The sequence below is a fragment of the Lolium perenne genome, chromosome 4 (genome assembly GCF_019359855.2).
Source record: "Lolium perenne isolate Kyuss_39 chromosome 4, Kyuss_2.0, whole genome shotgun sequence".
NCBI classification, from domain to species: Eukaryota; Viridiplantae; Streptophyta; class Magnoliopsida; order Poales; family Poaceae; genus Lolium; species Lolium perenne.
The window spans coordinates 300,126,229-300,146,402 of NC_067247.2; the positions used below are offsets into that span (position 1 = coordinate 300,126,229).

The window sequence follows — 20,174 nt, forward strand, 5'->3', positions numbered from 1 at the left end:
CGAGTGTATATTTGACCTGAAATAACATGGGCCGAGTCGCTTGAACAATTTATTCATATGCCAAAGTTACAATCCCTTGAGCATTATACATCTGGAGAAACGTGCTATTGGAAAAAAAAGATTATATAGCTGATGCAACATATATTAATTTTGTGTGGCATTTGGGTACAGGAAGCATGTTGATTCATGAAAAGAAACGACATTTCAGAATACTTACATAAGCGGAACTAGGAATAATGCACTCTGCGGGAAAATTAGAAAGTTTCAAGAGAAGTCGTGTTGCACGTACACACTTACTAGTGGTAAGGAGTAAATAAAAACAGGGGTAAGGTCAACGAAACCTTGGTAATATGGAGATGGCCATTTGAGGGCTGGTAGCGGTGGGTGTAGGGGTTCCCTGGCCTCAGCTCCACGCCTGCACACATTAGCCATAGGTCATACCTTAGCAGATGATATCATAGTAGAAGCTGAGAGGGCAGGAAGGTGATGCTTACCCAGAACGCCATAGGAAGGGAAGCAGTGTGGTGGAGGAAGGGCAGCAGGGACGGGGGAGGGGGAAGGGAGAAGAGAGAAGAGAGAAGAAGGAAACTAAATCACAGCCAAATCATATATTCTGAAATAGTACATTCTATTCAATGTAACTTCCATACAAGTGTGAGAGATCATAGCGAATGACATTATTCTGAAATGGTAAATTCTATTTAATGCAGCTTCCATACGAAAACTTTCCTTCCATCCTAGCAAACACTATATATAGGTCATCAAGTCCACCGTCCACTGTCAGTTGCTTTCCCAATATATTCTCCCCATGGGTATCCAAAGATAAATCTAAACCATAAATGCCTTGAATGATGATTACCGATGCAGATATTTTTTCTGATGAGACAGTTTGTGTCACCACTTATTTGACTTTTACTAGTAGTAATAATAATTAGCATTCAGTACAACAAGGCCAAAAAATAAGATGATTCACAGCCTAAGCTTTCAGTGATCACACACAAAAGGTTTGCCCTCATAGATAGCAGCAGCGCTAACTAATAATCCTACAGCCCAACTTCCCATTTTAGCAGATCACAGCCAATTCCTGCTCGGTCACTGCAGCTTTCTACACGTTTTGCGATTCCTGCAATACATAGACAGGTTTGAAGATCACAACGTGACTTTGTTTGTCTCAAGGAGAAAACAATTATATCTCCAATTTCGCAGTGTAACTGCATGCACGTTGCAGATGGACTCTCACGAGATAAAGCTCAATGGAATCGACACATTTAAATCGTTTGGTTCATAACATTGCTTGACATATTAAGCTCAAATTAACATGTCACAGAAGATCAGAGAGTAACCTGCTTCTAGCGCTAATATAGAGACAAATTCTACTTACAATGATTATCCAGGAATAAAGAATAACAAAATTGTACTTCAATGATTATCCAGGAATAAAGAATAACAATATTGTGCTTGCAATGACTATCCAGGAATAAAGAATACTACTATAACACATTTGGGGGGTTTTACTTTATTTTAACGGAACTGCTTCAGTACTTCAACATTGAAAACTGTAAGAATTCAGAGCGAAATGAACCATGCAAAACACAAAAGTTATCTTTAATAAGGAATGCATCTTCGAAGCTTGTGAAGATTATGCCATTAAGATCAGTAAAGCCCAATCGTGTATTCCATGCATGCTGTTATGCAAGGTTGGATCTGGAACTTCCGATCTTAACCTACTGCCATCAAAACTACACTCTCACTCCCCATTATAGATCATAATACCACTAGCGAGATGTCCTCATAGTTCGCATAGATGGAGTTACTTGTTTGACACAGCCTTGTGGTTGTAAGATATTTCTGGAGAACAAGTAGGTAGTTTTGACAGCAATTACATAGTAATTGTTGCAAATCATGAAAAACAGCACGACAGGTCTTGGGTGTGTTTCAGGGGATGTTAATGAAGAGTTGTTTCGTCGTGAAGAGCAAGGTGAAACATGCAGTTATAGTGTGTATGCAGAAAAGTTCAGAGAAGCTCATGAGCATTTTGTTCCGGTCATAATTAGCATCTCACAAGGAGCTACGAAACTGTAAAATGCAAAGCTCACAGCAATTCACTAAACCTCATGTATTCAAAATAATACCTGTCGTGGTATCGTCACGGCATATGCCATAGGGTGGCTAATCGAAGTGGTTCCTGAGAGATCTCACGGCGGTATCCGGAAGCGGGTATGGGCACGAGCGACACGGCGACGTACCCAGGTTCGAGGCCCTCCGATGGAGGTAAAACCTCTACTCCTGCTGTGAGTGTATATGATGGTCACACAGTACAAGGTTGCTCCTTGAGCTGTGTCCGGCTGGCCCTGAGAGGCTAAGGGAGACGATGGTCTCTCTCACAGGGCAGCTCTGTAGGTAGGTGAAAGCAATAAATGATCGATCCTCTGCACGAGAGGGGGTAGTGCGGCTTATATAGGCACCGGCACTTTACATATAAGACCCTATAGTTTACTGGCCGGCTGGGCCGGCTTCGGCTTCCGCTCCTTCCCGAGGCGGTGACGTCAAGAGTGGTTGGGGCATCGTGGCCTGTCCCATCCGGCTGCCACGGTCAGCGGTATGGAGGAGGTGTCCCTGTCGCCGTCAGCCGCTGTAGCCTGTACGGATCGTCGTAAGCCCTGACGGCCTGTCCATCGCGTGGCACTATTTCTCCACAGTGCCCCGCGTTTTACGGAAGATGGAGTCACCGTGGACTTTAGGAACCCGGATCACCAACCCGGTTCCTTCCAGTGCAAGACTCGCCAGCCTCGAGTCGGTCTGAGGTTCAAGCCCCAGTCGGATATGGCTTGTAGAAGCCGGCCCAGCTACAGCATTGGTGGCCGTAGCCGAGCCGACTAGGACCTAGAGCCAGCCGGCTTCCGGACCAGCCGGCCACGGCGCCGGCCCGCTGCACCTCGGCCGGCCTTTGCCGCGAGCCGGCCGGTGGCAAGCCGGTTGCTCCGCGTCCATTGCCCTACCCGGGGTCTTCCCCGACATTAGCCCCCGAAGTCGGCAAGGTCCTGCGCCCGAAGGACCTAGGCAGGTTTTCCGGCTTCTCGAGTATATTAGACGGCACTTGGAGGGGCCGGCGAGAATTTCCATTCAGCCGCTGCGCCCTCATCCGGCTCGTTCCTGCCGGCTGCTTCTAGCCGGCCGCTTTACACTTGTGCAGTTTTTGCTTTCTCGCAAGATCCGATGGCGCCTCCGCCTTGCCGATGAATTTTGGCTTGAGTGGAACTTTTGGTCCGGCTCCGCTTGCGGCGCGCCGGAGTCTCCGCCGCCTCGGGTCCCGCGCCCGACTTGACGGGTCCGACGCCTGGCCCGGTGGTCGGTTCGTCTGGTCACATCAAGGTTCCCCGGATCCGGTGCGGTAGTGGGCGACGTGGTGTGGCCGTTTCGGTAACCGTCGTGGACGTGGGAGGAGTTACGGCGCGATTACGGCGCGATAAATCCGGCGACGTGGGAGGAGTTACGGCCCACGACCGCCACTTGGAGGCCAACCGCCCGCGTCGGGTGGCTATAAATGCCGCGTGGGGGCGCCCGAGGCGGCCACTTGCCATTTCTTCTTCCTCGCGCTCTTGCCCCCATCGCTATCCTCTGCGCGCTCGAGCTCGCTGCTGCTCCGGCGAACATCTTCCGTCGGCGAACTCCGGCGGGCGAATCTCCACCGATCCGCCGCCGCCACCCCGCCAATCCGGCGCCACGGGGCCGCGCGTCTCGACGGAGCGTCCTCGGCCGCCGCCGCCGCCGCCGCGGTCGCAAGGTTCTTCCTCGCCGTTCAGCCTCTCCTGGTCATCTTCTTCCTCGACCTCGTCAATGGCGTCCCCGATGGATCGTGGAGGGCTCCTACATGCGGGAGGACGACATCGAGCGCACAGTACGCCTCCGGCGAGTCCCGCGGTCGGTCATCACGCGGGTGCCCGGCGAGGAGACGGAGCCCGAGCCGAGGAACGGCGAGCGCGTCGTCTTTGGCGCGCACCTCGACCGCGGGCTGGGTCTGCCGGCTTCGCCGTTCTTTCGGCAATTCCTCGACCACTTCGGCCTTCGCCCGCACCACCTGCCGGCCAACGCGTGCGTCCTCCCGAGCTGCTTCGTAGCGTTCATGGAGGCTTACGCCGGCTTGTGGCCCGACATCGACTTCACGGAGCCGGCTCTTCTTCTTGAAGGCGCAGGACCAACGACGGTCGCTGCGAGGCCCTGCGGCGCCGCCTCGATCTACACCCGGCCTGGTACGCCTTTCCCCAAGATCCCCACCGTCGACTCGGTGAAGAATCGGCAAATGTCATTCTTCTACGTGCGCAACGAGGGGAGCTCGTCGACCGGATCAACCTGCGGAGTTCAATCCGGCTCCTCCGCCGGCCGGATCAGCTGGAGCCACAACGCCCGCTCGACGGACCGTAACGCCGAGGTGAACCTGCTGCGGGATCTCCTGGCGACAGCCACCGCAGCGGGCTCCTTGCCGAAGATCTTCTCGCACCATCGCCGAGCGCCGGTGCTGCCGCTCCAGATGCGCACCCACAAGATCGGGCACATGTCCGGCCGGTTCGATCCGAACCGGACGTCCAAGGCGCCGCTCACCAAGGCCGGGTGGCCAGCCGGGTGAACCACATCACCAAGGCGAACTTGGCGGAGGATGGAGCTACGGCTGGCGCCTGCGGCAGGAACCATCCACCGGCGCGGGTAAGCTTCGAGTCTTTGCCATTTTCCGGCTTGCGGCTGCGAGGCCGACTTCTTTTTCTTCTGCCGACTTAGGCTTGTCATATGCTCATGCTTTTCTGTCTTTCTAGGTTTTTGAGCGCCGAACGCCGAGGACGGCAACCCGGCGACGAAGAGGTGGACGCCGGATCTCGTCGATCCGGTGACCAAGCCGGCGACCATGCCGGCGACGACGATCTGCCGCAGGCGCCCGATCTAGGCGGCCGGGGGAGCACAATCCGCCCCTTCACTCGAGCACCGGGAGGAGGAGGAGGAGCCGGCGACGTCCGGCACGGGGCCAATCCCCGCCGTGCCTCTGCGCTCGAGGCCGCCAAGCACCACGGCGACTTCGGCGCCCAAGGGCACGAAACGAGCCGGCTCCACCGCCGCCTTGGAGGCGAAGGCGAAGAAGCAGCGACGGCGGCAGCCCGAAGAAGGTCCCGGAGCAAGCCGGGTGAGTTCTCTTTCTCTTTTTCTTGTTTGATTCCTTTTCTTTCCTTACTTTTATGCTTATTATCTTTCTGTTTATCCGGCTAGGGCCCCTATCAAGTTTGCTCGGGCGGCGGCTCCCGGCAAGCTCCACGCGTGGTGTCGCCGCTTCCGCGCCGAGGAGGGAGCGACGCCGCAACCTTCCTCGCGCGCACCTACGCCGCCGCCGCTGCGGCGAGGGCTTCTTCCTTTGCCGTGCCGGCGGCCTCCGCGCGCGCATCGCGGCACGCGGGTCGAGCCAACGCGGCAGCCGACGCCGGACGACATGTTCCCGCGCCGGACGCCTCTTCTCGGCCGGGGCCGGGCGGGGCATGCCGCTTCAGCCGGGCCGGAGCCGGCGGGGCTGCTCCTAGGGCGGCGCCGGCAGGCCGCGCCGCTGCGGCCGGAGCCGGCACGAGCCCACCGTGGTGGAGTTGGACGAGAGTCCGGAGGGCGCCTGTGCGCCGGAGACATTGGGCCGGCTGGGCCATCCGCTGCGCCCGGAGCGACGCCGCCGCCGCCTCGGCCGACGAGGGACGAGCCAACCAGGCAGAGCCGGCGAGGGACGAGCCGGCGCGCACGGAGGCGCCGACTCGCACGCGCCGGTGAGGACGGAGGGCGCGGCGGGCCCGTCTCGAGGGCCTTCATGTGGCCAAGGGTGCCCGGCTGGTGGCCGTGCCATCCGCCTCCGACTCCGGCTTTGGCTCGGCGGGAACCATGGAGAGGGCATGGCATCGAGGCGAACTCTGCGAGGTACTCGGCGGGAGGGGCAGCCGGCACGGCGCCCATGAAGATGCTTTTCTCCGGCTATCGGGCCAGCCTCAAGACCAAGGCCGCCGAGACCCTTGCCCAGTGGCGGCGACGGAGGATGCTCGAGAAGGTGTGTTTTCTTTTCTTTTGCAATTTTCTTGTTCTCGTAGCCCTCCGAGACGTGGGCCGGCTGCTGAAGCCGGTCCAGGTCTTGTCTAAGCAGCGATTCTTTCGGACGGTTGAGGAGCGGCGCACCTTCTTGTACAACCGAGTGGTGACCAGCTACCACAAGGCTAAGATCGAGCGAGCCGGCTTGGCTCGCGAGCCGGAGGCTGTCAAGGGTAAGCTCTATGCTTCTTTCGACTTGATGTCTTGTTTCTTTCTTAATCTTGGTTGGCTGACATTTCTTTCCGGCCGCCTCGTGATTGAGGCCGCCAAGGTCCCGCGGTGGAGTCGGATCTCGAGCCGCTCGCGTGATGCGCCGAGAGCGAGGAGGCGGGCCGATCCGCCGCAGCCAAGCTCAAGCCGGCCGAGCAGAGCCGACACGCTGCGCCTGCCGGAGAAGAACCACATCACCGAGCTCAACTCCCTCGGGACGGCGGAGAAGGAGAAGGTGGATGATACGAGCCGGCGGCTGTCGGAGGTGGAGAAGCAGCGGCTTGTCTTTGCGGGAGGAGGTCACCGCCAAGTCCACAGAGGCGACGGCTACCGCCAAACGCCGGATCGATGACTTTAGCGCGCTTGATCGCGGCTTGGCGGGTGAGTGCATCTTTATGTTCCTACCCGTGCCGGCTTTCTGTCGATTGCCGACTTTCGTTGGTAGCCGGCGAAACTTCTGATTTTTCGATATCTCCATCTTCGGGTGAGGCGATCGGTTCTTGCTGCCGCTGTGCTTTTTCTTTTTACTTCGAAATCTCCATTTTCGGGCTGAGGCGATCGGTTCTTGCCGGCTGCCGCCGGGCTTACTTTAGAGCTTCGGAATCTCCATCTTCGGGTGAAGCGATCGGTTCTTGCCGGCTGCCGCCGAGCTTACTTTAGGACCGAAAATTTGCATTTTTCACTTATTTCGGCTTTGATGGCTTCGACATGCTTCTTCTTCTTCGCCGGCCTTCCCCGAGACGCAGGAGGCGGCTTTGGCAGCCGTCGGCGCCGCACGTGACTCCGGGAGGCGGGGAGGCGGCGAGGGCAGCTCGGAGTACTTCTCCATGGAGGACCACCCGGCGTCCATGGCCGCCCGCATCGAGCCCGTCACCCGGCTCGGGTGGGAGTTGCGGAAAGCGGCTGAAGAGCCGGTGCCCATGCTATGGCACAGGGAGGCGGTGCCGCAAGACATCTCCGGCCTCATCTCCGCGATGGAGCGGGCGCCGGACCGCTTCCTCGGCGGAAGGAGTCGGCCACGCGCGCCGGTGCCGACATGGCGCTCGTCCTTCGTCCTCTCTGGTACAACGAGGTGGACTGGGCAGGGCTGGAGTCCCGGCGAGCCGGCGTGGAGACCAAGCTCCCGGCCGATCTCAAGGCCGCCCGCCTCGCTCGAGCCGGCACCATCGCCGAGTTCGTCGACAAGACCCTCTTCGTCGCGGATCCGAACCCTCCTCCATCCAATGATGAAGAATACATGGATGAGGAGGAGGCGGAAGAACGTGCACGAGGACGACCCGCCGCCGGCTCCACCGATGCCCCTCCGGCTTAGATTTCTGCTTTTCGGTTGTTCTTTTGCAAGACAATTTATTAAATCCCCGGGATGCCGGTGCGGATGTAAGACAATATTATCGCCTTTTATTAAGTCACACTTTAGTGTGTTTGTTAATCATTTGTGTGCCGATTTGCTTTCTTTCGACTCGTTCGCTTTTTCCCATCCGCCCCACTCTTTGGGCGTGCCCTTGCCGGTCGTACGTCCGACTTGCGATCCGTCGCCGGATCAAGAGCGGGCCGCCGGGTGAGGCCGACGGTATTTCGATCGAACGAGCTGAATTCGGCAATCCGGCACTTTATGAAAAGTTGCAAGTCAACTCGCTTTTACTCTTTCCCTTAGTCGTTTTTCGCGTGCCGGCTCCCTAGGCCTTACTCCCCGCGGACAGCCGGGTTGCGGTCTGTCGGATCGGAAGCCGGTGTCGGAAACCGGATCACGTTGCGAGCCGGCCGCGTGAGAGGGTTCAAGCCAATTGGCGAAACAAGGTAAAGTACGCGAAAAACTTGTCGGAAACGGCGCTCTTGGCGCAAGCTTTTTCATAACTTGCAAAAGGGATACAAGGGATACATACATTCTGCTCTCATGTGTAAAATGGGCGGAGTAACCGACATTCCAGGGACGTTTAGTCTCCTCGTCAGCCTTGTCCGGCTTGTTTTTCTTAGCCTCTTGGGCATCTATGAGATAGTAGGAATCATTGCCTACCGCCTTGCTCACGATGAAGGGACCCTCCCATGGGGATGACAGTTTATCTTTGTCCGGCTGTCCTCTGGATCAGCCGGAGCACTAGGTCTCCTTCTCGGAATGCTAAGGGCTGGACCTTCCGGCTGTGATAGCGTCGGAGGCTTTGTCGGTAGATGGTAGATCTAGACTCAGCCGGCGGCGGGCCTCTTCGACAGTGTCGACTCCATCTTCGCGAGCTTCTTTGGCTTCGGCTTACGTGTAGAGCTTGATCCTTGGCGCGTCATGCTCGATATCGATCGGCAAGACGGCTTCGGCCCCGTATACGAGGAAAAATGGTGTGAAGCCGGCGAGCGGTTTGTCGTTGTGCGCAGGCTCCACGGCACATTGGGCAGCTCCTCAATCCAGCAGCCGGTGCTCGCTCGAGCGGCTCCACCGGCCGGGGCCGGATGCGGCTAGGACTAAGCCGTTAGCCTTTTCCACTTGTCCGTTGGACTACGGGTGTGCCACGAGAAGATAGGGCCATCCGGATCCCCATTTCCCGCAATAGCGAGAGAAGATGCCTTGGGAGAAGTTGGTGCCGTTGTCGGTGATGATGGTGTGGGGGTAGCCGAATCTCACAATGATCTCCTTGAGGAATGTGACGGCTGTGGACCCGTCCGGTTTCTTGATTGGCTCGGCTTCGATCCACTTGGTGAATTTGTCAATCATCACCAAGAGGTGTGTCATGCCGCCTCGCTGTTCTCGAATGGGCCCACCATATCCAAGCCCCATACGGCAAATGGCCATGTGATGGGGATGGTTTTCAAGGCGGAAGCCGGCTGGTGTCTTTGCTTTGCGAAGCGTGACAGCCGTTGCACTTCTTCACCAAATCTTCTGCGTCTACGAGCGCGATCGGCGATAAAAGCCGTGCGGAAGGCTTTGGCCACTATGGCTCTAGATGAGGCGTGATGTCCGCACTCTCCTTGATGGATTTCCCGTAGGAGTTCAATCCCTTCAGCCGGCTCGACGCACCGCCGGAACACCCCACTTACGCTGCGTTTGTACAGTTGGTGGTTGATGATGGTATAGGCCTTGGCCCTTCTCTCAATCTGCTGGCCGGACTCTATCGTCGGGCAAAGACACCGTCGGTGAGGTAGGAGAGGAACTCTTGTGCCCATGAAGGTACGCATTTTATCTCGAATACGCCGACCAACGGGGCCTCTGCGTGGGAGCTTCCGGATTCGACCGCATGGTCGCCGGGTCCGGCTTGCTAGCCGGCGGGTTCGGCTTGTTAGCCCCGAGTTTGGCGATGAAGCCCCCGGGTTGGACCGAGAAGTCCCCGGGTTCGGCATGCTAGCCGGCGGGTTTGGCTTGTTAGCCCCGACTTGGGCGGTGAAGCCCCGGTTCGGTGAGCAGCCGGGTCAGCCGGCACGAATATTGAATCCGAGTCCGGTGACGGTATGATGGACGGCTTCTTGAGGACCGCCAAGGCGATGCCCGGCGGAATGGCTTGCCGGGTTGAGCCAATCTTGGACAAGGCATCAGCCGCCGCGGTGTTTGCCCGTGGCACATGGTGGAATTCGCAGCCGTCGTCGAAGCGGGATAGCTGCCGGACGTGGAAGCGGTGCGAGGCCATGTTGGCGTCCTTCGCGTCCCGATCGCCGGATGCTTCTTTGTATGACCAAGTCGGAGTCGCCGAAGCAAAGTATGCGGCGCACGCCAATCTCCTTGGCCAGCTTCAGCCCATGAATGAGCGCTTCATACTCCGCCACATTGTTGGATGCGGCGAAGTGGATCTGCGGGACGTAGTCCAGCCGGTCTCCCTTGGGGGAGGTGATGACGATGCCGGCTCCTAAGCCGTTGCGCATCTTCGAGCCGTCGAAGTGCATCTTCCAATGTGTGGAATCCGGCACGGGCGGCGGTGCGCATCTCGGCCCGGTCGACGAAGAAGTCGGCGAGGATCTGCGACTTGATGGCTGTGCGTGGCTCGTAGAGGATGGTGTGGGCGGCTAGCTCCAGGGCCCACTTGGCAACCCGGCCATTGGCATCCTTGCTGCCGATGATTTCCGCCGTAGGTGTCTTGTGGCGACCACCACGATGGGATGTTCTTGAAAGTAATGCTTGAGCTTCTTGGCCGCCATGTAGACGCCGTAGGTGACCTTCTCGGTAGTGGGGGTAGTTTTGCTTCGACCGGGAGAGCACTTCGCCGAGGTAATAGACCGGGCGCTGGACCGGCTTCTCTCTGTTTCGGCTTCTTTGCGCTCCACCACCAGGACAACGCTAACCACTCGGTTGGTGGCTGCGATGTACAACAACATCGGCTCCATGGAAGCCGGCGTCGCAAGGATTGGCGCGGTTGAGAGCACGCGCTTCAAGTCACGGAAGGCTTCATCCGCTGCGGTGACCGGACGAACTTGTCCGCCTTCTTCATTAGTTGATACGAGGCGGTGCCTTCTCCCCAGCCGGGCGTGAAGCGGCTCAAGGAGGCCGTGCAGCCGACAAACTTACGGACGTCCTTGAGGCACTGCGGCAGTTCCATCTTCTCCAGGGCACCGATCTTGTCCGGGTTGGCTTCGATCCCTCGCCGAGAGACGAGGTAGCCAAGGAGCTGGCCGAGACGGCACACCGAATGTGCACTTGGCCGGGTTGAGCTTCATCCGGAATCTTCTCGGATTGGTGAAGGTTTCTCTCGGGTCGTCAAGGAGGGTAGGCATCTCCTTGGTTTTTACAACGACATCATCCACATATGCGTGAACATTTACGCCGATTTGATCCTGCAAACACTTTTGCATGCACCTTTGGTAGGTGGCGCTGCATTTTTCAAGCCGAATGGCATAGTCGTGTAGCGATAAGCCCCGTACGGGGTAATGAACGAAGTCTTTATTTGATCACCGGATTCAAAGGAATCTGGTGGTAGCACGAATAGGCATCTAGGAAAGACAACGGTTCACGGCGGCGATCGAGTCTATGACTTGATCTATGCGCGGCAGGGAAGGGGTCCTTCGGGCATGCCTTGTTCAGGCTGGTGTAGTCGATACACATGCGCCAGAGCCGTTCTTCTTCAACACCAGGACCGGGTTCGCCAACCCCGGGTGCAGCACTTCCATGATGAAGCCGGCAGCTAGGAGCCGGGGCGATTTCTTCACCGATGGCCTTCCTTCGTTCTTCGGCGAAGCGCCCGAGAGGTCGCTTCACCGGCTTGGCTTCAGGCCGGACGTGGAGGTGGTGCTCGGCCAACTCCTCGGCACACCCGGCATGTCTCTTGGAGTCCATGCGAAGATGTCCCGATTCTCACGGAGGAAGCTGGTGAGCTCGCTTTCCTATTTCTTGTTCAAGCCGGCACCGATGGTGACGAACTTGTCCGGCTGCGCCGGGTCCAGGAGGATCTTCTTGGTGTGGTCGGCGGCCGGAAGTGAGTCGTCCCGGCCGGGTTGCCGCAGCCGGCATGTCTGTCTGCGCGGCTTTGGCGAGGGCAACGGCGTCGTGGATGAGCTGCTTCTCGGTGGCGATGACCAGCGTTTGGGCCATTTTGGAGCTACGCATGGCGCAGTCCATGGAGCGGCGATAGTCGCCGGCTACGGTGATGACCCCCTTGGGGCGGCAGCTTCATCTTCGGGTACCCATAGTGGGGCACCGCCATGAACTTGGTCGGGCCGGCCTGCCCAGGAGCGCGTGGTAGGGACTCACGAGGTCCACCACCTCGAACTCGATTCTCTCGGTGCGGAAGTGGTCCGGCTTCCCGAACATCACCTCCGGCGTGATCCGGCCGATCGGTGGCGGCAATGGCCTGGCACGATGCCATGGAAGACGGTGGGGGTGGGCGCAACTCGGCCTCCTGGATGCCGGCTTGCGGGCGGTGTCGCGGTAGAGGATGTTGATCGCTGCCGCCGTCGATAAGGACGCGCGAAAACGCACGCTGCGCCGGGTTGTGCCGATGGTGGGGTCGAGGACCATGGCGTAGCTGCCCGGCTTCGGCGGGACAGCCGGTGTGTCGCGGCGATCAAAAGTGATGGCCTGCTCCGACGGTTTAGGTCTTGGGGACCGGCGGTATGACCGCGTTGACCTCGAGGGAACGGCGCTCTTGGCTCGTCTGTCCTCGGGCTCGGAGGTGAAGATGATGTAGGTGGCGTCCTCGGCCGGATACCGGCCGCCATGATGCACTTGGTTAGCCTCGTGGTGCTCGAGGTTGGCGTTCTCTGCGCCGGCTTGGCCCGCCACCGGCCCGCCGGGTGGTGGAGCGGGGGTGGAGGCGGTAGAGGTTCACCGCTTGTCGCCCGCTTCATGAAGTGGCAATCGCGGGTGAGGTGGTTGGAGGGGTTCTTGCCGCTGTGGTACTTGCACGGCGAGTCGAGCATCTGCTCGAAGGTGTACTTCGGCTTCCTTTGCCGGTCTGTTTGCTTCGGCGGCTGCCGCCTGCCGCGTTGTACGCCACGGCGGCTACGTGGGTGGAGCCGTGCACGGCGGTCCGGCTGGTCGCCGTGACGCTTGCCGCGGTAGTTGTCCCGCCGGCCGCCGTGCGAGGCGGCCTCGGCCGGCTTGTGGTTGTCTCTTCGTGTGGGGGCCGGCGGAATGTCGGCCGGCGCCTTGCCGGCTTCCTCGGCCAGCGCGTACTTGTCGGCGATGGCCATCAAGGCGACCATCGACTTGGGGTCGCTGCGGCGCAACTTGTGCCACAAAGCATGGTGTTGGGCCGACAGCCTCCCATGAAGAAGGCGATGGCTGGATCTCGTGCACGCCCTCGCAGAGTTGCGCATCTCGCACCAACGCGTTAGGGTACGCGCGATCCGTCTCGTCGGGGCCACGCTTGCACATCTCAAGCTGCTGGGGGCGACCGGCCGGCGATAGGTGCCGGTGAAGTTGCCGATGAAGGCCGCTTCAAAGTCGAGCCAGCCGTTTATCTGCCGCCGGCTGGCAGGTTGTTGAGCCAAGTGCGCGGCGGAGCCGACCAGCATCGGGGGGAGTAGCGCACGGCCCGAGCGCTTGTTGCCTTTGGCGATGCCGGCTGCGGTGGAGTAGTCCTGCAGCCCGATCCTCCGGCTTGGCGGTGCCGTCGTACTTGGGGTGTCGCGAGGGAGCGTGAAGCCTTCGAGCGTGGGCTCGTTGGCGATGCGGGGCCCGAAGCACTTTGGGCCGGTGGAGCTTCTTCTTCCGCGATGCGGGATTCGACCAACCGGTCAAGGCGGTCTCGGCGTCGGCGGGCTCGATGCGCGGGCCCGGCCGGAGTGTGCCGGTTGGCGCGCGCCGCTTGCTTCGGAGCCGGCCGGCGATGACGGCGGGGCCCGAGTCTTGTTCTGGTTCCGGCTTAGAGGGGGGCCGGCTGCGGCTGCCGCGCTCGGGTGGCTTGGCCGGCCCGAGCCGTGCGTGGCCCGGGAGTCATGGCGCCGGCTTGGTCTGGGGAGGCGGACTCGGCGGTGTCCCCGGCGCCTTCCCCGTCGTTGCTGCAGCTCCACGAGCGTGAGAAGCTCGGGGGCATTGACATACCCGGGGTCGGCGATCTGCTGTTGGCTGCGTTGAGCAGCTCGGGTCCACCCGCCTCGGTCCGGCGGCGTAACTCTTCGCCTTCGAGGCGGTTCAGCTCTTCTGCGGCGGCACGCCGCGCGCACGTTCTTGTCGGGGGTGTTGTAGACGGGGAGCTCCACGGACGGAGCCGGCGAAGGAGCGCCGTCGCGGCGATCTCAGCGCCAAGGTCGCGGCCCTGCGGCGGACATGGCCGGCTCGGCTTGGCTCGTCGCCGCACGGAGTGAGGCCGTGGGCGCGGTTGTACTCGCGCCGGGTGATCTCCATCCTGCGCTTAGCGCAGCCAGTTCTTCGGTTTGCTTGAGGAGGAGCCGGCGGTGCGCCTCCAAGTCCGCCTCGACGGCGGTGGGATCTCCGCCGGGCGTGAGCGGGGTGCTCAACTTTGCCGGACTGCATCCGGCCGGGATGGTGGTGGTGGCGCTTTCGGGCCCGAGCCGGAGGCGTTGGGGTCGATGTTGCGCTCCAAGCCGGGGCCGCGGGTGCGCGGGTTCTTCTCGGGAGCTCTCGCCAGCCATCATGACTTGCACGACGGCGGGGCTGGCGGGAGCGCTGCCGGCTCGCGGAGGAGGGCTAGCGCAGCGCGGCACTGCCGCGGGTAGCGCGGCGGTGCGACGGTGGCGACGTAGACGTCGAAGCCGCCGAAGGAGATGACGCTGCCGCTGCCGGGAAAGGCCGGTCGGCGAAGCAGCCGACGTTGTCGGCGACGCGATTGAGGGAGCCGAATCTCGGATCAAGCCTGAAGCGACTCGCTCGCCGGTGGTGATGGTGAGGCCCGTCCGGATGAAGACACCGGCCGAGGATGCTGAAGGCCCCACGGTGGGCGCCAAATGTCGTGGTATCGTCACGGCATATGCCATAGGGTGGCTAATCGAAGTGGTTCCTGAGAGATCTCACGGCGGTATCCGGAAGCGGGTATGGGCACGAGCGACACGGCGACGTACCCAGGTTCGAGGCCCTCCGATGGAGGTAAAACCTCTACTCTGCTCGTGAGTGTATATGATGGTCACACAGTACAAGGTTGCTCCTTGAGCTCGTGTCCGGCTGGCCCGAGAGGCTAAGGGAGACGATGGTCTCTCTCACGGGGCAGCTACGTAGGTAGGTGAAAGCAATAAATGATCGATCCTCTCGCACGAGAGAGGGGTAGTGCGGCTTATATAGGCACCGGCACTTTACATATAAGACCCTATAGTTCTTGGCCGGCCGGGGCCGGCTTCGGCTTCCGCTCCTTCCCGAGGCGGTGACGTCAAGAGTGGTTGGGGCATCGTGGCCTGTCCCATCCGGCTGCCACGGTCAGCGGTATGGAGGAGGTGTCCCTGTCGCCGTCAGCCGCTGTAGCCTGTACGGATCGTCGTAAGCCCTGACGGCCTGTCCATCGCGTGGCACTATTTCTCCACAGTGCCCCGCGTTTTACGGAAGATGGAGTCACCGTGGACTTTAGGAACCCGGATCACCAACCCGGTTCCTTCCAGTGCAAGACTCGCCAGCCTCGAGTCGGTCTGAGGTTCAAGCCCCAGTCGGATATGGCTTGTAGAAGCCGGCCCAGCTACAGCATTGGTGGCCGTAGCCAGGCCGACTAGGACCTAGAGCCAGCCGGCTTCCGGACCAGCCGGCCACGGCGCCAGCCGGCTGCACCTCAGCCGGCCTTTGCCGCGAGCCGGCCAGTGGCCAGCCGGTTGCTCCGCGTCCATTGCCCTACCCGGGGTCTTCCCCCCGACAATACCTGCATCATGGACAGCTCAAAGCAGACGTACTTCCAGTAATCAACTAACTTGTGATCTTTAGGCACCACCTCCGTTGCCCTACCCGCACAAAATATTGCATAAGCATCAGCAGCATACCTGTGGTAAGAATAACTTTCTTGTTACTAATCAGGCTGAATAAGAAACACCATTATACAAATACTCCATCCAATAGAAGAATTAAGAGGCAGAACTCACTTGCCAACACCACAGAGCTCAGTAATATAGGTCCATTCTTTTTCAACATACTCCTTGGAGAATTTCTGGATTCTAGTTGTTTTAACACGCTGCAACCCTAGATATGCAAGATACCCTACCATCTTCTCAGGATCAGCGTTAACTGCAGACTGAGCATCAGGATAGCATTCGAAGAACCCCTCAATAATATTCTTGACCTACATTAGTTAACAGCGAGGAGTGAATTCTTGAACTTAAACTGGAAAATTGTATTGATGCGTTAGGGAACTATCTTCTATAACAAATGGAACACCAGTCTAAATTCAGTGAACACTCAAGTAACACAAGACACACACATAATAAGAAAATGAGAACATAAGACATGCAACTAATAAGCTTGCCTGTGCAGCAAAATAGTTCTTCAAAGAACCATCAAAACGAAACAGCAGCTCCCCTTTGTACATAGAAACTATGGAAGCATTTACAATTCAAGTTCAGTTATCTTCTTGACTTATTAATCAAGAAAGAATTACATGGTTAACCATCTTTTTACGTATGAAATAAGCATGGATATATCAGATTAGCTGGCAGAAATTCAGTTAAATTGTTTTGTTTCCAAAAGTTCATTGGGGAAAACAATTAAGCGAACAATCTTGGAGCTTACCTGTTTACCATGTGTTAAGTTGAGGAGCATGCAGATGACAATAACCTTCCATGGATCAGAAGCGTACTCCTCCTGCAAAAGATTGTGCGGAGAGCGCGGCGGTGGTACCAGCTGGTCCAGGGAAACACGCCTATATTTGTCTGAGCACTTCTCAGCAGGGGTAAGCAACGGTGGTGGTTCTCTTTGCTTCGTGGTCCCCATCTTCTTCTCAGGGTTTTTCTTTTCTTTTGCATAGAGTTTCTCCTGTGAGCCATAGGAGGAGCCTGAACCTGAATCTTTCTTCTTTAACTTTCGAACTAGAGAATTATTAGCCTTGGAGGTTCCATTCGCAAAGAGCTCACACAACTCAAATGATGGGTAGCCCCGAGGTGGCAGCATGGATATACGATCAGTGGTTCCAGGAGGTTGGGGATTGCGATCTTGACAGGCAGGTCCGTAGCAGAACTGATAAAGGGATGCGGCAGAACGCGATGTATAAATTGGGTTCTGCTCAGTACAATTGGAAACGAAGTCACTAGGTGCCAAAAGGCCTTCAGGTAGCACCTGCTCCTTGCTCATCTCCTTGAAAAGCTTGCGTTTGCTGGGAGCGCAGACATGGCCCTTCTTGCTTTTACCATTTTTAATATTGTCAACCTTTGGGGCATCAGCTCCTTGGTACTGTTCTGGTGGAACTTTGTGTAGTTGAATGCAGCAAGTCTGGCTGGGGTCAAATGGAAGCGAATTGCCTGATGGTTCCCTTGGCTTCTTCTCCCTCTTCTTCTTCTGAGGGTTCTCCTTTACTACTACATTTAGTTTCTCTTGTGAGTCTGAGCCCGAATCTAGATGCTTTCTCTTGGATGCTACAGAGGTGTTGAACTTGGCAGCCCAGGAGGTCTCATTTGCAGTAAGTGGAGACGACTCCAATGATGAGTGACCCCGAGATGGCAGCCTGGCTACACGATCAGGGGTTCTAAGAAGTGGGGGTTTGTGATCTTCACGGACAGGGTTATAGCGGAACTGGTCAAAGAATGCACTGTAAGCCGATGAATGATCAGGGTTCTGCTCGGTGCAACTGCTAGCAAAATCGGTGAATGGCACAAAGCCTTCAGGCAGCACCGGTTTCTTCTTGCTTGCCTCCTTGATGAGCTCACGCTTGCTGAGGACACGGGGCCTTTTTCCATTGTTTATTTTAATACTACTACGGATTCGCACACCAGCCTCTCGCTCTTGTTCCGGTGGAGCTTTGCCTCCTTGTGATCGGACACAGTGAGTATGGCCAGGATCAAGTTGCAATGGTGACTTGCTAGATGGCTCCTGCTGCTTCCTCTGCTTCTGTTTCTTGGTCACCTTCAACTCCTGCTTCCAAATTGTGTTTTCGGCAGCAACGGATGTAGAACAAGATGACAGCGTGTGCTCCATGTTCTTGGACTCCTTTTTCATCTTCGCCTCCATGGCATCCTCCCTCTGCTCCTCCAAGCTAGTATTTTGGGCAAGATACAGGTCCGGCACCTTCTGCTCTTTACAAATCTTCCTCTTCGTCATCATCGCTGCAGCCGCCTCTTTCAACATTGGGGTTCCCGGAGTGGGGGATTGAGCTGGGGATTCACGGAATGGGGCAGCGGATAGAGGCTTGGGGGCATGGGGAGCATTTGATCCTTGTGGTTGAGTCTGCCCGGGGTCAAGTGGCAATAACGAGTAGCTGGATTGCTCCTGGTCCTTACTGTGCTTCTGATTCTTGGTCACCTCCCAAATTGTGGTTTCGGCAGCAATGGATGTAGAAGGAGATGACAGTGTGTGCTTTATGTGCTTGGACTCTTTCATCTTCGCCGCCGTGGTGCCATCCCTCGGCTCCTCCAAGGTAGTAATTTGGGCAAGAGAGAGCTCCGGCACCTTGTGCTCCTTACAAATGTTCCTCTTCCCCATCACCGACGCGGCCGCCTCTTCCAACATTGGGGTTCCTGGAGCGGGGGATTGAGCCAGGGCTTCAAGGAATGTGGCAGCCGGTAAAGGCTTGGAGGCATGAGGAGCCTTTGTTCCTTGTGATTGAGCCTGCCCGGGGCCAAGTGGCAATGGCGAGTGGCCGGATGGCTCCTCCTCCTTACCCCGCTTCGTCTTCTGCTCCATTGGTGGGGTTTCCGCAGCCGCAGCAGCGGACAGAGAAGGAGATGAGCTGTGCTCCTTGTGCTTCTTCCTCGCCGTAGCCGCCGCCAGCACGGCCTCCTCACCCTGCTCTTCCTCCTCCTCGAAGGTAGGGCTTTGGGCAAGAGCTAGCGCCGCCACCTTCTGCATCTTCCTCTTCTTCATAGCCGCATCCGCCGACGCCTCTTCCAGGATTGGGGTTCCGGGAGCGGGGGATTGGGTTTGGGTTTGGAGGGATGGGGCAGCGGGTAGGGGCTCGGAGACGTAGGGAGATTGCGACGGAGCCACACCCTCTCCCATCGCCGCCGCCGCCGCCGCCGTCATCACTCACGCCGGAAATGGCGGTTCGGAATACGACGTTTCCCAGGGGCATTTTACAATTTGCCATAGTACATTTTCCTTCACTTATTATTTTCTACACCATGTGTTCTCTCATCACCGATGATGTTGGAAAAGTGTGATATCTTGCTAGGAATGACGTTTTTTTTTTGGCAGACTTAACTAAATCTCAGTTCCTGGTTTTATCCAAATCTCAGTTACAACCTAGTCGTAACTATGCGCACATATAGGTTAGTACGAATCTTGAAGCAAATTTAATGGTGTGTATTTATTTTCTCAGTTAGTTACAACCTAGCTGTAACTCGGAAATCTCAATTGTATCCCACTTCAAATTAGAAAAATATCAGTTGCAACCCACGTGCAACTAGAAAATTTTCATTTGCAACACACCTACAAATAGAGAAATCTCAGTTACAACCCACTTGCAGCACGAATCACGAGACGAATCCAATGAGTAAGAAGTTGACTAAAACAAAACAAAAATCAGAAGTATAATTTCTAGCAAATACTTTTTTTATGGGAGCATAGGACACAACGGGACCATCGTGTTTTCTCTTTCTTTTTGGAAATCAAATTTCTTTTTTAATACAAAATACTCAACCTCTCTTTTATATATTAATTAATTGGATTATATGAGCTATAGTTAACAACCAATGAAAACTATGCTAGTGTACAAATATTTGATGTTGCTTAATATCTTCTCATGAATTCAAACGTAAAACTCTTAAATGTGTTAACGGTGTTGGACGATGTTGTGAAGGACAGTGCAGTTGTTGTTGTTGTTGCTTTCCTCTCAGATTGAGTTGATGATTCTCTTTTTCTAGTTAACGACTTTCGGACCATCCAACGAGAAGTGAACACGCTTATTGTGCAAGTCCGGCAAAGTCCAGTCATCACTGTTAGTTAGATGAACAATACCATAGCTTTATCAATGTTATGATGGTAAGTGACAACTGCTAACTAAATATGTGGGTAATTTCATGAGCTTGTTACAAACAACATATTGTTATAGTGGTGAGTCTACCAAAATATTTTGTTATTTACGGGAGATATTTCTTGGTAAGTCTTACCATAACAATTAGGTAACCTTGTCAGCACTGTTGTTGTTATAACTAGTACCTGAACAAGTTTGGTAATACTATCGTGGTAAGTGTAAACTGAACAGCTCCATAGTTAGAACATGCTATGGTGGCAAGTCTTTATTAAAACTTAACCAGTGCTACCATGATAACAAAAGCGAAACTAGGTAATTTACAAGAACACGACTTGGCAAATTTATCATTGCCATGGTTGTAAATGTAGATAGGACACATGAACAGGTACTAACTACCATGGT

The 20,174-nt window shown here is 56.5% G+C and overlaps 1 protein-coding gene across 1 annotated transcript; it reads right to left on the minus strand.

Moving 5' to 3' along the window:
* Positions 1-955: 955 nt before the first annotated feature.
* On the minus strand, positions 956-18,882 carry LOC127295914 (uncharacterized). Its single transcript, XM_051325920.2, has 4 exons — positions 16,382-18,882; positions 15,739-15,935; positions 15,522-15,639; positions 956-1,123 (listed from the first exon to the last, which is right to left on the minus strand). Exons 1-4 carry the CDS (start codon positions 18,821-18,823, stop codon positions 1,106-1,108), a joined length of 2,775 nt encoding a protein of 924 aa, XP_051181880.1. The 5' UTR covers positions 18,824-18,882; the 3' UTR covers positions 956-1,105.
* Between the last annotated feature and the right edge of the window lie 1,292 nt (positions 18,883-20,174).